Consider the following 14,710-nt stretch of genomic DNA (forward strand, 5'->3'; position numbering starts at 1 on the left):
CGAGGCACGAACCTGTGTCCCCTGCATCGGCAAGCGGACTCTCAACCACTGTGCCACCAGGGAAGCCCAGAAGACCTCTTTGATCCTTTTCCTTTAGCAGAGTTAGATGTTCTCTAACATCTGCTAAACTTATTTAAATGCATGCATTTGCCTATTTTCCGGTCTACCTCCCTGACTAAGCTATGCTCTTCATCCCTGTCTTTGTCTACAACACCAAGCATAGGGTCACGCAGATCTACGTGCTTCATTGATGATTGTGCAATGAGTGATTCTATTGATTTCCCCATCTAGGAATCATTCTTGTTTTCTTTCTTTCCCCCACCCCACACCCAACCCAATAGCAAGTCTTGACACCCCACATCTAAAATTGATCCTGAATCTCCTCTAGGCCCGTGCAGGCCACCACCTTCTCACACCTGGACCACTCAGCCTTCTCACCATGCTCCCGCCCTTGCCGCCCTCTGATCCACCTCCATCTCCTCCTGAAAATTCTCCCTGGACTTCAAACTGCTCTTAGGAGAAAATCCAGCCTACTTACATGGCTACAGAGCTCTGCATTTCCAGCTCCCACCTTATTTTGTACCACTTAGTACTCTCTCCCTCAATATGCTTTGTGTGTTCTGGCCTCCTTTCAGACCCTTTCCCACCTCATGGCCTTGCACTTGCTGTTCCTTGTGGTTTTTGCAGAACCAGCTTCTTTTGATTTCGGATTGAATGCTACATCCTCAAAGATGCTTTCCTTGACCACCCTAAGGGAATGTTTCCCAGTTTCTTTGTGTCACAGCATCCTTTTATCTCCCTTGTAGTATTTATCATAAGCTGTAAATACCTTGCTTTTTTACCTGTTTATATGTTAATTGGTTATCTCACTTGATATATTGTAAGCACCATGAGTGCAAGGTACTCTCCCTTTTCTTGTGTTGTTCACTAGGGTATCTCTTGATCAGTGTTTAATACATTTCTGCTGAATGAATGAATGAATAAATGAATGAATGAATTGAATCCTCCTAGCAGCACAATGAATAGACCAGGCATTATATGCTCACTTTACAGATGTCAAAACTGAAGCTTAGGGCTTCCCTGGTGGCGCAGTGTTTGAGAGTCCGCCTGCCGATGCCGGGGACACGGGTTCGTGCCCCAGTCTGGGAAGATCCCATATGCCACGGAGCGGCTGGGCCCGTGAGCCATGGCCTCTGAGCCTGTGCGTCCGGAGCCTGTGCTCCGCAACGGGAGAGGCCACAACAGTGAGAGGCCCGCTACCGCAAAAAACAAAAAAACCCTGAAGCTTAGAGAGATGGATTCTTGCCCTAGTCACATAGACTGGAAGTAGTGTAGCCAGGCCCTAGATTATGATCTCTTCCGGCTAGACTATTTCACCTTGAGGGGAGATAGACTCTGGCTTGGGAACCCAGCTTGGCTGATTCATAGACTAATTCCACAACATGGGACCAGATGGCAGAGATTCCAAAGTTCCTATCTCTAAAGAGGCGCCTGTATGTGGCTAAGGATTACAATCAGTTCCGAATTCCAGGCTGCACTGAGGCATCACACACACCTAATAAACACCCAATGATCACAAGAAAAGTGCAGTGACTGCTTGAGGAAGAAAATCAAACCCACAGGCCTGAGAGCTGGCCTGATCTCCCAGGGTCCTCTTCAGAGCTGTTCTAATTTAGGCCTGATGGAATGGGAAAGATGTTGTTTCTAGTTCTTTTAGTTTCATGTGGCCTAATTTGGCAGATTTTTGCCATTTTTGAGGTCTCAAATACTGCCTGAGATCAGACCTTGATTATCGTTATCATTTAAAATACTGCCTTGGCCATTGGTAAAGAGCTGACAGCTGGGTACCATTTCTTTGATTCCAGGAGGAAAGTTCCTGGTGAGGGAGCCTGGTGACATAAAAAGCCCTGGACCCGAAGCCAGAAGGGCAGTGATGTGGGTGGGAAGGGCCTGGATCTCCCAGCCAGCAGACACTTTGTCCCTCAGCTGCCACCTTTGTGAGGAAAGATTTGGGTCTGTTGGTGGCCTGAGAGGCAGAGGGTTTGGATCCGACCCCGGCTCTGTCACTAATGTGCAGCATGGAATCTGGTCAAGGTCCTTTTCTTCTCTGGGTCTTGGTTTATCACTGGTCCAAGGACAGGTTTGGAGGGGCTAATTCCTGAGTCCTCTTCCAGCTCTGATATCTGCTCTTTCTGTGGCTTTTTTCAGGAAACATTTGCTCCCCACTAGGACTGGGTTTCCTTATCTTCCAGCCCTCAGAAGTCAGCATGAAATCAACATGGCTACCTTAAAATAATTCAACAAAGAGCATCTTAGTCCCAAAGGCCTGGGTTTCTCAGGGACACCCGGGGAGCCAGGTGTGCACTCCTACCACTCTCCTAGCCCTAGATACTAGGTACACATTCTAATGACAGGTACTCACTCCAGTGAAGGAGGCTCTTCAAGAGGGCTGAGGTCATGGGGAGTGTGAATACTGGGCATTGACCCCCAAGTTCATTGTATTCTCCTGGCCTTGACCCACTATGTGAAAAGACAAGGTTTAGGAAAATCAGATATGTTTCAATGTCTTCTGAGTGTTTACTATGGGGCAGGCTTTAGCTTAACACTTTGTGTACATTGCTTTGTTTGACCTCGACCTGTGAGATAGATATTATGATTCTCATTCTACAGAGGAGGATATTGAAACACGGAGCTAAAGTGACTTGTCCAAAGTTATACAGCTAGAAAGACCAGGATTGATCCGGGCACTCTGTTGTTTTTTTTTTAAGATTTTATTTATTTATTTATTTATTTATTTATTTATTTATTATGGCTGCGTTGGGTCTTCCGTTGCTGTGCGTGGGCTTTCTCTAGTTGCAATGAGTAGGTGCTCCTCTTTGTTGCAGTGCGAGGGCTTCTCATTGCGGTGGCTTCTCTTGTTGTGGAGCATAGGCCCTAGGCGTGCAGGTTTCAGTAATTGTGGCACGTGGGCTTCAGTAGTTGTGGCTCGTGGGCTCTAGAGCATAGCCTCAGTAGTTGTGGTGCACGGGCTTAGTTGCTCCTCGAGCCAGGCCCTCTTTACTGCTGCACTAATGTCTCTCCTAATAACAATAACAATAAAAATTAAAGTTGAGGAAGTTCAGTAAGCAGTTGTGGAAATCACTCTGGACTTGAGGACTAAAAAAATGGCTATGAATCCTAGTTCTTCCATTTATTAGTTTGGTGACCTTGGGCAAGTCATTTGAATTCTTTAAGCAATAGTTTACTGACCTATAAAGTGGGGATAATCACTCTTACCTCACAGTATAAGATTAAAAGGGATAATGTGCATGAAGTGTTTTGCATGGATGTCTGGCATATAATAAGTGCTCAGTAAACGTTAGTCACTATTATTATTATTACACTACTACTACTACTACTACTACTACTACTAATACCACCACCACCTTCTCTCCAGAGTGGTTGCAAAGCTCAAACAAGACAATGATTGGGAAAGCTTTGTGTGTTCTGCACCTGTCAGTAATCCCCTGTATTATAATTATAGCAACCTAAGGGAAAGAGTTATCTGTGAGGCTCTGACCCCATTCCTCCTCTAGATGGTTCAAATTCTTTGCTCTGCAGCCAGCGCTGATGACGAGTGAGGGCTTGATTTGGTGCCCACTGTGAATGACGTCCTTCAATGGATCTCCAAGAACTGCAGCAAATGCTTTTCTGAGCTTATTTTAGCATCAGAAGGACTTTGAAGCAGGATTTCAACATTTAGCTTCCTTGGGGAAGGCACTCTGCAGTTAATGCGAGTTTACAACTTAAAACTTTCTCTTCCTCATCATCTTGAGAAGAGATACCATGGAGGCAGATCCAGGATGTGGTTGGCAGACATATCCCCAGATCCAAATGAGTTCTATTGTGGGTTATTTCTGATTATTTAAGTAATATGTGCTTACTGCAAAAAAAAAAAATTTGAAAAATATGAAAAAGTATGAAGGAGAAAAAAATGTAAATACCCATAATACAATCATTCAGAGACAGAGATTGTTAATGTTTTGGTATATTCCCTTTTAGTCCTTTATTTTATGTATATATAAAATGTTATATTCATATTAATATATAGTTAATACTATATATAATTAATAATATATTCATATTATATAATTAATATATTAATGTATTATTTATAATATGTAAAACAATATATGAATATAGTAATATATGGATATATATTTGCATATTATTTTACATAATTGAGATCATAGTACAAATAACCATGTAACCTATTTTTTAATAAAACTATTTTTTTATTGCAGTTTTTGGTTCACAGCAAAATTGAGAAGGTATAGAGACTTCCCATATATCCACTGCCCCACACATGCATAACCTCCCTCACTATTAAGAGAGAGTGGTACACTTGTTAAACTTAATGAACCACACTGACACATCATATTCACTCAGTCCATTATGGTTTACTCTTGGTGTTGTACATTCTATGGGTTTGGAGAAATATATAACGACATGTATACATCATTATAATATCATTCAGAGTAGTTTTGTTTGCCCTAAAAGTCCTCTGTGCTCCACTTATTCATCCCTCCTCGCCCCACCGCACCCTGGCAACCACTGAACTTTTAACTGTCTCCATAATTTTGCCTTTTCCAGGATGTCATGCAGCTGGAGTCATACAGTATATGGACTTTTCAAATCGGCTCCTTTCACTCTGTAATACTCATTTAAGTTTCCTCCATGTCCTTTCATGGCTTGATAGCTCATTTCTTTTTAGTGCCGAATAATATTCCATTGTCTGGATGCACCACAGTTTATCCATTCACCTACTGAAGGGCATCTTGGCTGCTTCCAAGTTTTGGCAGTTATGAATAAAGCTGCTGTAAACATCCTTGTACAGGTTTCAGTACGAACATGTGTTCAACTCCGTTGGGTAAATACCAAAGAAAACAATTGCTGGATCATATGGTTAGAGTATGTTCAGTTTTGTAAGAAACCACCAAAGTGTCTTCCAAAGTGGCTGCACCATTTTGCATCCCACCAGCAGTGAGACTATCTCCCGCTCCACATCCTCTCCTGTATTCAGTGTCGTCAGAGTTTTGGATTTTGGCTATTCTCAGAGGTGTATAACCTATTTTTTCCACAATTTTATATTGCAAGCATTTCCTTCATGAATATCAGGTTTTTTGTTGTTGTTGTTTGTTTTTTTGTACATTTATTTATTATTTTTGGCTGTGTTCGGTCTTCGTTTCTCTGCGAGGGCTTTCTCTAGTTGCGGTGAGCGGGGGCCACTCTTCATCGTGGTGCGCAGGCCTCTCACTGTCGCGGCCTCTCTTGTTGCGGAGCACAGGTTCCAGACGCGCAGGCTCAGTAGTTCTGGCTCACGGGCCTAGTTGCTTCGCGGCATGTGGGATCTTCCCAGACCAGGGCTCGAACCCGTGTTCCCTGCATTGGCAGGCAGATTCTCAACCACTGCGCCACCAGGGAAGCCCCCATGAATATCATTTTTTATAGATGTATAGTGTTCCAACATAGGGAGGGCATAACAGCACAAAGTATTTAACCTCTCCCTTACTGTTATCTGTTTATTTTTATATGTTTTGGCCGAGCCACTTGGCTTGTGGGATCTTAGTTCCCAGATCAGGAATTGAACCCAGGCCCTCGGCAGTGAGAGCGTGGAGTCCTAATCACTGGACCGCCAGGGAATTCCCTGTTATCTGTTTAGATTTTCCTAATTTTCATTATTATCCATAACACTCTGATGAACATTTTCATACATAAAGCTTTATTTACATCTAATTGTTTATTTCTCTTCAATGGATTCTTTTTTTTTTTTTTGCGGTACGCGGGCCTCTCACTGTTGTGGCCTCTCCCGTTGCAGAGCACAGGCTCCGGACGCGCAGGCTCAGCGGTCACGGCTCACGGGCCCAGCCGCTCCGCGGCATGAGGGATCTTCCCGGACCGGGGCACGAACCCGTGTCCCCTGCATCGGCAGGCAGACTCTCAACCACTGCGCCACCAGGGAAGCCCTTGAATGGATTCTTAAAAGTGGAAATAACGAGTCAAAGAGTACAAACACTTTTAAGGCTTCCTGGAAAGGTTGTATCATTTTACAGTCTCATCAGTTATGTGAGGCATTCCCTTGCCAGCAACAAGTATTACCAGTTTTAAAAAATCCTTGCCAAATCAATAGGTTAAAAAAAATGGTAATTTATTGTCTCAGTTTGCAAATCTTTGATGACTTAAGTTGAATACACAGTGCTTTATGTGGCTCAGCCATTTGTATTTCTCTTTCTGTGACTCTGCTGAGCAGGCTTTGCTAATAGTGGCCCCAGTAACTAAAGCTGTCTACAGATGATGCCAAACCTTGCATCTGGCCGCATCTTATAGGAGCCCAGGCTCTGGCAGGATTAGAAATAGTCCATGACACAGACGTAGAGAATGGACTTGAGGACGTGGGGAGGGGAAAGGGTAAGCTGGGACGAAGTGAGAGAGTAGCATTGACATATATACACTACTGAATGTAAAATAGCTAGCTAGTGGGAAGCAGCTGCATCACATGGGGAGATCAGCTCAGTGCTTTGTGACCACCTAGAGGGGTGGGATAGGGAGGGTGGGAGGGAGATGCAAGAGGGAGGGAATACAGGGATATATGTATACATATAGCTGATTCACTTTGTTATACAGCAGAAACTAACACAACATTGTAAAGCAATTATACTCCAATAAAGATGTTAAAAAAAAAAAAAAAGTCCATGTCAGCACTGCTGTTTCAATGAAACCAGAAAGGGGAAAGTTTCTGTGTTTTATTGAAATCTGGAGATGAAGTCATTTTGCTGATTATATTATTATGCCTTCTTTCCTTACTCTCAAAGCTTCTCTTTTTCTTTTTTTTTTTTTTTTTTTGTGGTACGCGGGCCTCTCACTGTTGTGGCCTCTCCCGTTGTGGAGCGCGGGCTCCGGATGCGCAGGCTCAGCGGCCATGGCTCACCGGCCCAGCCACTCCGCAGCATGTGGGATCTTCCCAGACCGGGGCACGAACCCGTGTCCCCTGCATCGGCAGGCGGACTCTCAACCACTGCGCCACCAGGGAAGCCCTCAAAGCTTCTCTTTTCTTAAATGCTGCTCTAGCAGGAGGGTTAAATTTGGTGTATACCTGTTCTTTCTTTGTGTTCATTGAGCTCCTACTATGTGCAAGGCATAGTAGCTACGTAAATGGCCTTTGGAGTCTGGAGAAGAGCCTGGATTTTGGAGCTGGGCAGATGCTGGGCAAGTCCCTTAACCTCTCAGAGGCTCCGTTTCTCCTCCTTTCAATTACAGATGATAGTCCTACCTTTGGGGAATAAATGGGTTACGAATGCAAAACTCCTGGAACAGTGTCTGCCACATCATAAGGCCTTGTTTAGCTCAACATACAATTCACTTCTCTGTATTTGCCACTGTGCTAGGTGCCGAAGATACAAAGAGGAATCAGCCCTCTCTGCCCCCTGCTGTTCTGCACCTCCTCACCACCCCCCATTAAGTCCAGAGGCCCCGGATGCCATGGATGGGTTGACAGCTCTCTTTAGAGCCCTAGGCCTTAGCTGCAATTCTGGAGCCACAGGAAAAGTACCAAACGACATTCTGTTACACCGAGAGTCATAGCTCTAATTTTTATTTTCTCTTTTCTTAAAATTATTTCATAAGCATTTTCCTTTTAGAGCAGAATTGTTAAGGGTGCCAGCTAGAGCCAGCCAGCCTCAGTTTGATTTCTGGCTCTATCATTTACTAAGTGACCTTGGGCAAGTTGCTTAACCTCCCTGTGGCCTAGTTTCCTTAACTGTAAAATAGGGATAATAATAGTACCTACTTCCTGGGGTTGTTCTTAGGATTAAACAAAAGAATTAATGTGTAGCTCTTAGTATAATGTCTAGCATGTAGTAAGAGCTCAATGGTCGATTATTAATATTCACTATAATGTCTTCATAGCCACCCTTACAATGACTTTATATGATTAAATTGAAGAGATTTAATAACAACTTTCTCTGATTTGGATATTTGGAGCATTTCCAATTTTTAAACACAAAAATAAAATATTATTCCTAAGAAACAAACAAACAAAAATGTTATCTTGCACTTTAGAGATAAAGGCAGAACAGGAAATTTAAGGATTAAATGTTGAGTGGATCAACGTTAATACACTTTAATCACCTTTCCAAAAAATTCCACATTTTCTATACTTATTACAGGGTAATTAACTTGTTTTAGAACCTATGGTGGGGGTGATCCCTGTCTGAGGCAGGGAGCTGGCCTGGATTACTTTGGCAGGGCCTTCTAGTCTTTTCTCTGTGATTCTTCAGGCAAAGAAGCTGCATCAGCTTTTCTCTCCTAGTGCCATTGAATCTCTGATACAGCACAGCTTAGGGCCAACCCAGCATTTTTCAGCTATCACTTGGGATATCTGGTAGGGTGACTGTCAGGCCATGTCACCTGATGGGGAAGTTGTTTCTGGTTGTGGTCCTTAGGCCAACAAGACTCAAAGTTAGGGGCTTCCCTGGTGGCACAGTGGTTGAGAGTCTGCCTGCTGATGCAAGGGACACGTGTTCGTACCCCGGTCCGGGAAGATCCCACATGCTGCAGAGCGGCTGGGCCCGTGAGCCATGGCCGCTGAGTCTGCGTGTCCGGAGCCTGTGCTCCGCAACGGGAGAGGCCACAGCAGTGAGAGGCCTGTGTACAGCAAAAAAAAAAAAAAAGACTCAAAGTTAGCACTGGTATAAATGAAATGAGCCTTCACAGATCGGACAACTTCTGTGTGCCAGGCTCTGTAAAAACATTCTCTTCAGGCCTCAGCTCAACTAAGTGAGACAGAATTCATTGGTCCCATTTTATAGATGAGGAAACTGAGGCTCAGAGTGGTGAAAGGTTTCTTTCAAGGTCACACAGCTGGTAGAATCATGACCCAGATCTGTCTGACGCTAAAGATACAAGCTCTTCCCAGGGCACCACAGGATCTCTTTTCAATTTAATTCAATTTAACCAGCATGGGTCAATGCTCACACATATTACCCCTTGCTAAGCACTGAGAACAGAGAGAACAGCCTAATGGGAGAGACAGACACAGAAATCACAAGTTCTAGTATTCCCGCTGATGCAAGCCTGTGAGAAGTAATAAAATCACGTGGGCAGTTCTATTTATCCTGTTGTATGTATTTCTGAAAGCCGTCCTTAATCCTTTTAGGAAGAGGCAGGGGAGAGATAGATTGATAGATCAGGACTATAATCAATGAACAAACAAATGGCAGTGGGAAAATGGGGAGGGGGAGATTAATTCCCACCCAGAGATCCAGAAGCGTCTCTTAGAGGATATGGTATTTGGGTTGGGGTTTGAAGGGCTAGAAAGATTCAGCAAAAGAATATGGGAAAGAGGCATGACCTGTCCCCTTCCTTCTCCAAGAGAAGTAAAAACAGAATCTTGATTTGTGCTTCCTAAATATTGGTCTGAAACCAGAATTCTGAATTCTGAATGGTTCTGAAACCAGAACCCACACACAGCCCTCCCAGTTTGCCCCCTCCCCTTACATATATACATGGACCTACCAAGACACACTAATAGGTACTCACAAATGCAAAAACACACAGAAAATACACATAAAACACACATCAGTACACATGCAGATACTTAAAACATACAATACGCAAAAATAGATACTAGCTCCCATACTCATAAGCTCATACAAATACACATAATACTCATACACACAGACTCAAACATGTTTATGTTTTCATTACACAAGCACAAAACTATCCTCTCCCCACCCACTCCTCATGCAGGTAAAGAAATGCATTTTTAATTCACATATACACGGGTTCGCCTGCAAATCTCATCGCCCCGTTCTTGTTGGAGGCCAGTGACTAATGGGAAGCCATACACAAAGCGAGCATCACGCAGGGGAGGCCAGGAATGGGTTGGCGGTGGGGCTGGGATTAAGCTCTGTCAGATGACAAACGCGCCCTGCCCGGCTGCCACTAGAAGCTGCTGAGCCGAGGCTGCAGCGTCTGAGCGAGCTCTGAATCCTGGGCGATGGTGCGAGGCTGCGCACCGGAATTCCAGCTTTACACAGGGTTGAGTGTCACCCAGGGTCAAGCTCTGCTATCAGACCCACCCCAAGAGGCAGGCGGCTTTGGGTACACGCAGGGCTGCGGCATGGGTCTTGTCCTAACAGTACACTGAGTGTAGTAAGCATAAATGAGGGTTTACTGTGGGCCAGGCACTGTGTTAAGCCCTTTCAATTCATTACTTAATTCTCACACCAGCTCTGTAAGAGGGGGATGGGGGCGTTGGGGGTGTTAGCTCTCTATCACCCCTCTTTAGAGGTGAGAACACTGCGCTCAGGCCACAAAGCCACTCAGCAGGAAACTTGGAGCTGAGGTTCAACCCCATCCGATCCCACTCTCCCGGGCGTTTTAGGGTAAAGTGTGCATGTGAGCCTGTCTCCCCCACTCAGGAAGCTTGCATCTCCGGCTCCTGACGGGTCTCTTAGAACCCCCGTCCTGCCAGGCACAGCGCCTAGCCCACTGCAGGTGTCTGATGAGGGCGTGGGTCTTGGTTCGGTGAGGTCCTCAACAAGGACCTCAGTTTCCCCATCTTTGAAATGGGAATGCAGCGCAGACCTCGCAGGGCCGAGGCCAGGTGCTCTCGGGCAGCAGAGGGAACGCTGGGCTCCACATCCTCGCTGCAGCCGCCCTCACCCATCGCTGGGGTTCCAGCTCCGTCTCCACCCGAGCCCGGGCGCGCCGCCGGCGCCCCATTGTTCAAGAGGGCGGGGAAGCTCTCGAGAGCGGACTCCCCGCTCCGGGTCGCGCTCGCCGCCCAGTGGAGCAGACGACTTGGCCCGGCTTCTGCCGCTCGGGGCGCGTCCTTTGTCTGCTCCGTGGCGCCCGGTGCCCGAGGCCCGCGCCCCACTCCTTGGGCAGACAAAGCCGTGTCTGCCGTTAGCCGGACCGGCTGATGCTGTGCTCGCACCACCCTCTTCCCGCCTTAGCACCGCCCCCTCTCCTTGACGTCCTCTGATTGGCCCGCGGGGCCACAAAGAGGCCGGGAAGCGGGTGGGTCACGTGAGTTAGCCTGGCCTCCCATTGGTCGGGTCAGGCTGCCAATCGGGGAGGGCGGGCTGTCCTCGCACGGCCCGGTCGCTCCCTCCGCGCTGGGGCCCGCCCGCGGGGCCGGCCGCCTGTCAGAGGGAGGTGGCGATGGTGCGCCCGGTGGCGGTGGCGGCTGCGGCGGCTTCCCTGGTCCGAGTGCAGGGAGGAGAAGATGACTGACCGACCGACTGACTGAATGAATGAATGGCGAAGCCGAGCGCGCCATGAGGAGCCTGCCGAGCCTGGGCGGCCTCGCCCTGTTGTGCGCCGCCGCCGCCGCCGCCGCCGCCTCAGCAACCTCAGCGGGGAATGTCACCGGTGGCGGCGGGGCCGTGGGGCAGGTGGACGCGTCGCCGGGCCCGGGGCTGGGGGGCGAGCCCAGTCACCCTTTCTCTAATGCCATGGCTCCCACGACCCAGGCCCAGAGGACCGGACCCCCGCGCGCTACCGTCCACCGAGCCCTGGCTGTGTCCTCTTCAGCCCAGCCCCTGGCAACCACCCCTTCTCGGGCCAGTGCCGGACCCGCTCCGACCACCTTTCGGGCGCCGCTCGGCTCCTCGCCGGTCACACCTACTGCGGTGGAACATACTCGGACCACCGCTCGGGCGACGACCAGACCCGCGCCGACCACCATCTCGACGACCACTGGCCCAGCGCCGGCCACCCCAGTAGCGACCACGGTGCCGGCGCCCACCACTCCCCCGATTCCGACCTCCATTCTCCCCGGCGGCGGCAGCAGCAGCAGCGTCCCGCCCACCCCACCTGCCACCGAGGCCCCCTCGCCGCCTCCCCCAGGTGAGTCTCAGCGCTTCCTCGCCCGCCGGACCCTCCCAGCGGCTGCCAGTGCCTTTCCCCAGCCCTGGCCTCTAGCGTTGGGCTCTTGGCTGGAATGGATCATTTCTTGCCCCAAAGGTTCCCCAGATTTAGACTCTCAAGGGGAGGTCCAAGCTCCAGCTAGCCTGCCCCCCAGCCCCCAATCTGGAAAGTCTTTTGTCCCCCCCTTGGGCTGTGCTTCCTCGGGAGGGGGGCGGCTGCTGCGTGGAAAGGCATCGCACGTCCTTCCAAACAGGGCTCTACGGCCTTTGTCAGACAGGGTGAATGGGCGCAAACTTTTGCGTTCGGTTCGCTCACCTTACCTCTCCGCCTGGGTGATTTGGGGAAGTTTGAAAGCCAGCCCAGTACCTCCTGAAGCCAACTGGTCAAAAACTGAGTCTAAGGGATTCCTCCTACAGCTCCACTTTCCTTGTTCATTTCTCCTTGTTTATATAAATATCAGATGTGCATGTGACAGGTGGAAAAGATATTGAGAGGATTTTGTTTACAAACAGTAGTACAGACCACTTGAGGCCAAAAAAAAAGACATTGTAATCCATGTTTTCCCTGCAAATAAATAGATTCAGTAGGTCTTTTGGGGCAGGTGTGTATCTAGGTTGAGCACATTTATAAATTAGGTTAAATCCCTTCCTTGCACCATTTTTTTCCCTTCTTCAATTACAAGGTCAATATATTTGGACAAATACACATTTTAAGCAGGGATGCCGGCTTTTTCCCCCTTAAGGGGAATGTTCAGTTTTGCTGATGCTAATAAAAGCCAATTTCTGTCTGAGTCCTCGTAGAAAGCTCTTCTTCCTGCTGATTGAAGTCTTCAAGCAAAGTTAGAGACAACTTCTGTTCTTTCCCCCTTGAGATCTAAAGTGGGCCTGGAACTAAACAAATAAAACGTACCTTGTCAAGATGTTAGTCAAGAGTTTCTGAATTCCTTTGCTTTGAGTTGGGGTTTGATTTGTCCAAACCATTTTGTCTAGCTGTATTTATATTAATGGATCTCTGACCTAATTCTTAGGCTCAGTGATTTACTGTGGAGTCAGGTATGGACTTTGGACTATAATTGAATTTGTAGAGAGTTTTCCCACATGATTATGAGCCTTAATACAGTCACATCTTGGATTGGAGCTTGGCATTGACATAAGAAGGAATGCAGATTATTCACCCATAAAAAGCCAAGTTTGTATTTCTTCCAGCTTCAAGGGCTGTACTAACTAGCTGGATTTTGACTGTAACCTTTTTTGGCCTTCCTATAGAGAGACTGATATATTACTGAGAGGCAGGAAGCATAGAGGTTGAGAGTATGGACTCTGGAGTCCATTCTTAGGTTTGAATCCTAGTTCTGCCCTTTATTAACTGTGTAATCTTGGGCGGGTCGCTTAACCTCTCTTCATCTGAGAAATGAAGATAATAATAGTGTTTAGCTCATAGGATTGTTGTGAAAATTAAATAATTTAGTACATTTATAAAGCTTAGAATAACCGTTCCCCGTGCAGAGTAAACAAGCACTGTGGGTGTGTGTGTTAGCTCTCCTTATGACTAGGTCTTCTTCTTCTTCTTTTTTTTTTTTTTTTTTGTGGGATAGAAAGCATTTGAGAAACCTAGTAGAGACTTGTGGTGATTTTTATTTGTTTTAGTAAAATATAGTAGAAAAGAATGAATTAGATTTTACGAAGTTTGAAGCACACCATAGTTTTATGTAGGAAGATTGCTTATTTTGAATGGTTAGTATATAATGTCTGTGTAATTGATGTTATTTTGCCTTAATAATTTTTGTATTGTTATTTTTAAATCACAAAGGTAACCTTTTCCTTTTTAAGTTGCTTTTTCATTGTGATAAAATATACATAACATAAAATTTACCATTTTATCCATTTTTAAGTGTACAGTTTAGTGGTATTAAGTACATTCAAATTGTACAGCCATCACTACCATCCATCTTCAGGACTTTTTTATCTTCCCCAACTTAAACTCTGTATTCATTAAACAATAACTTCCCAACCCCATCGCCCTAATTCCTGGCAACAACCATTCTGCTTCCTGTCTCAGTGAATTTGCCTACTCCAGGTTCCTCATACAGGGGAACTCATACGGCATTTGTCCGCAAAGGTGACCTTTACTTGCAAAACTTACAAAGAACCAGAAGTCTACAAAGGAAAGAGTGAAAGTCACTCCTTTACTGCCTCCCAGTTCCAGTCATTTCCTAAAGGTCACTACTGTTAGCAGTTTGATCTTTTCTCAGACATTTTTCTAGGCATATATGAACATAAACACAGGGTTTTTAAAAATAGGTTTTAAAAACTCAAAATGAAATAATTATATATTGTGTATGTTACATATATTAATTATATATGGTTATAGCAAGTCGTAGAGTTTTGCGACTTGCTGTATCCACTTAACTATGTATCATGGACTGTTTTTTTCATGTCAGTACCTAAGGTCTACCTTATTCTTTTCAGCAGTTGCATTTTTCGTTGTAAGTGTATACCATAACTTATTTAACCAATCCCTTGTTTATGGACACTTAGATTGCTTCTGGGCTTCACTTTAAAAAGCACAGGGAAGAATGTGTTCTTGGTCAGTCCATCACGTATATGTTATATTCTCTAATACTTTGGCTGGAGTTTTGTAGACTCCAAATCAGTTTCAAGAGAAGTAAAGCTGGTTTGAGTAATATTTGCCATCTGAGCTGTTCAAGGCTTTTAGTAACTTCCATGGACTACCATATATCTATGTCTGTGGTGGTCTTTGAGCAACAGAAGTTTTAGAAGGATGTCCAATTTTTGTA

The 14,710-nt window shown here is 46.0% G+C and overlaps 1 protein-coding gene across 1 annotated transcript in view; it reads left to right on the forward strand.

The window, feature by feature from the left end:
• Positions 1–11,164: 11,164 nt before the first annotated feature.
• The window catches only part of MEGF9 (multiple EGF like domains 9), a 78,629-nt gene continuing 75,083 nt past the window's right edge, over positions 11,165–14,710 (forward strand). The window contains exon 1 of the mRNA XM_081237664.1: positions 11,165–11,892. Coding sequence (XP_081093790.1) covers positions 11,298–11,892 — 595 coding nt within the window. The 5' untranslated portion in view covers positions 11,165–11,297. The remainder of the gene's footprint in view (positions 11,893–14,710) is intronic.

Source organism: Mesoplodon bidens (genome assembly GCF_964165515.1).
Source record: "Mesoplodon bidens genome assembly, chromosome: 6".
Lineage (NCBI taxonomy): Eukaryota > Metazoa > Chordata > Mammalia > Artiodactyla > Ziphiidae > Mesoplodon > Mesoplodon bidens.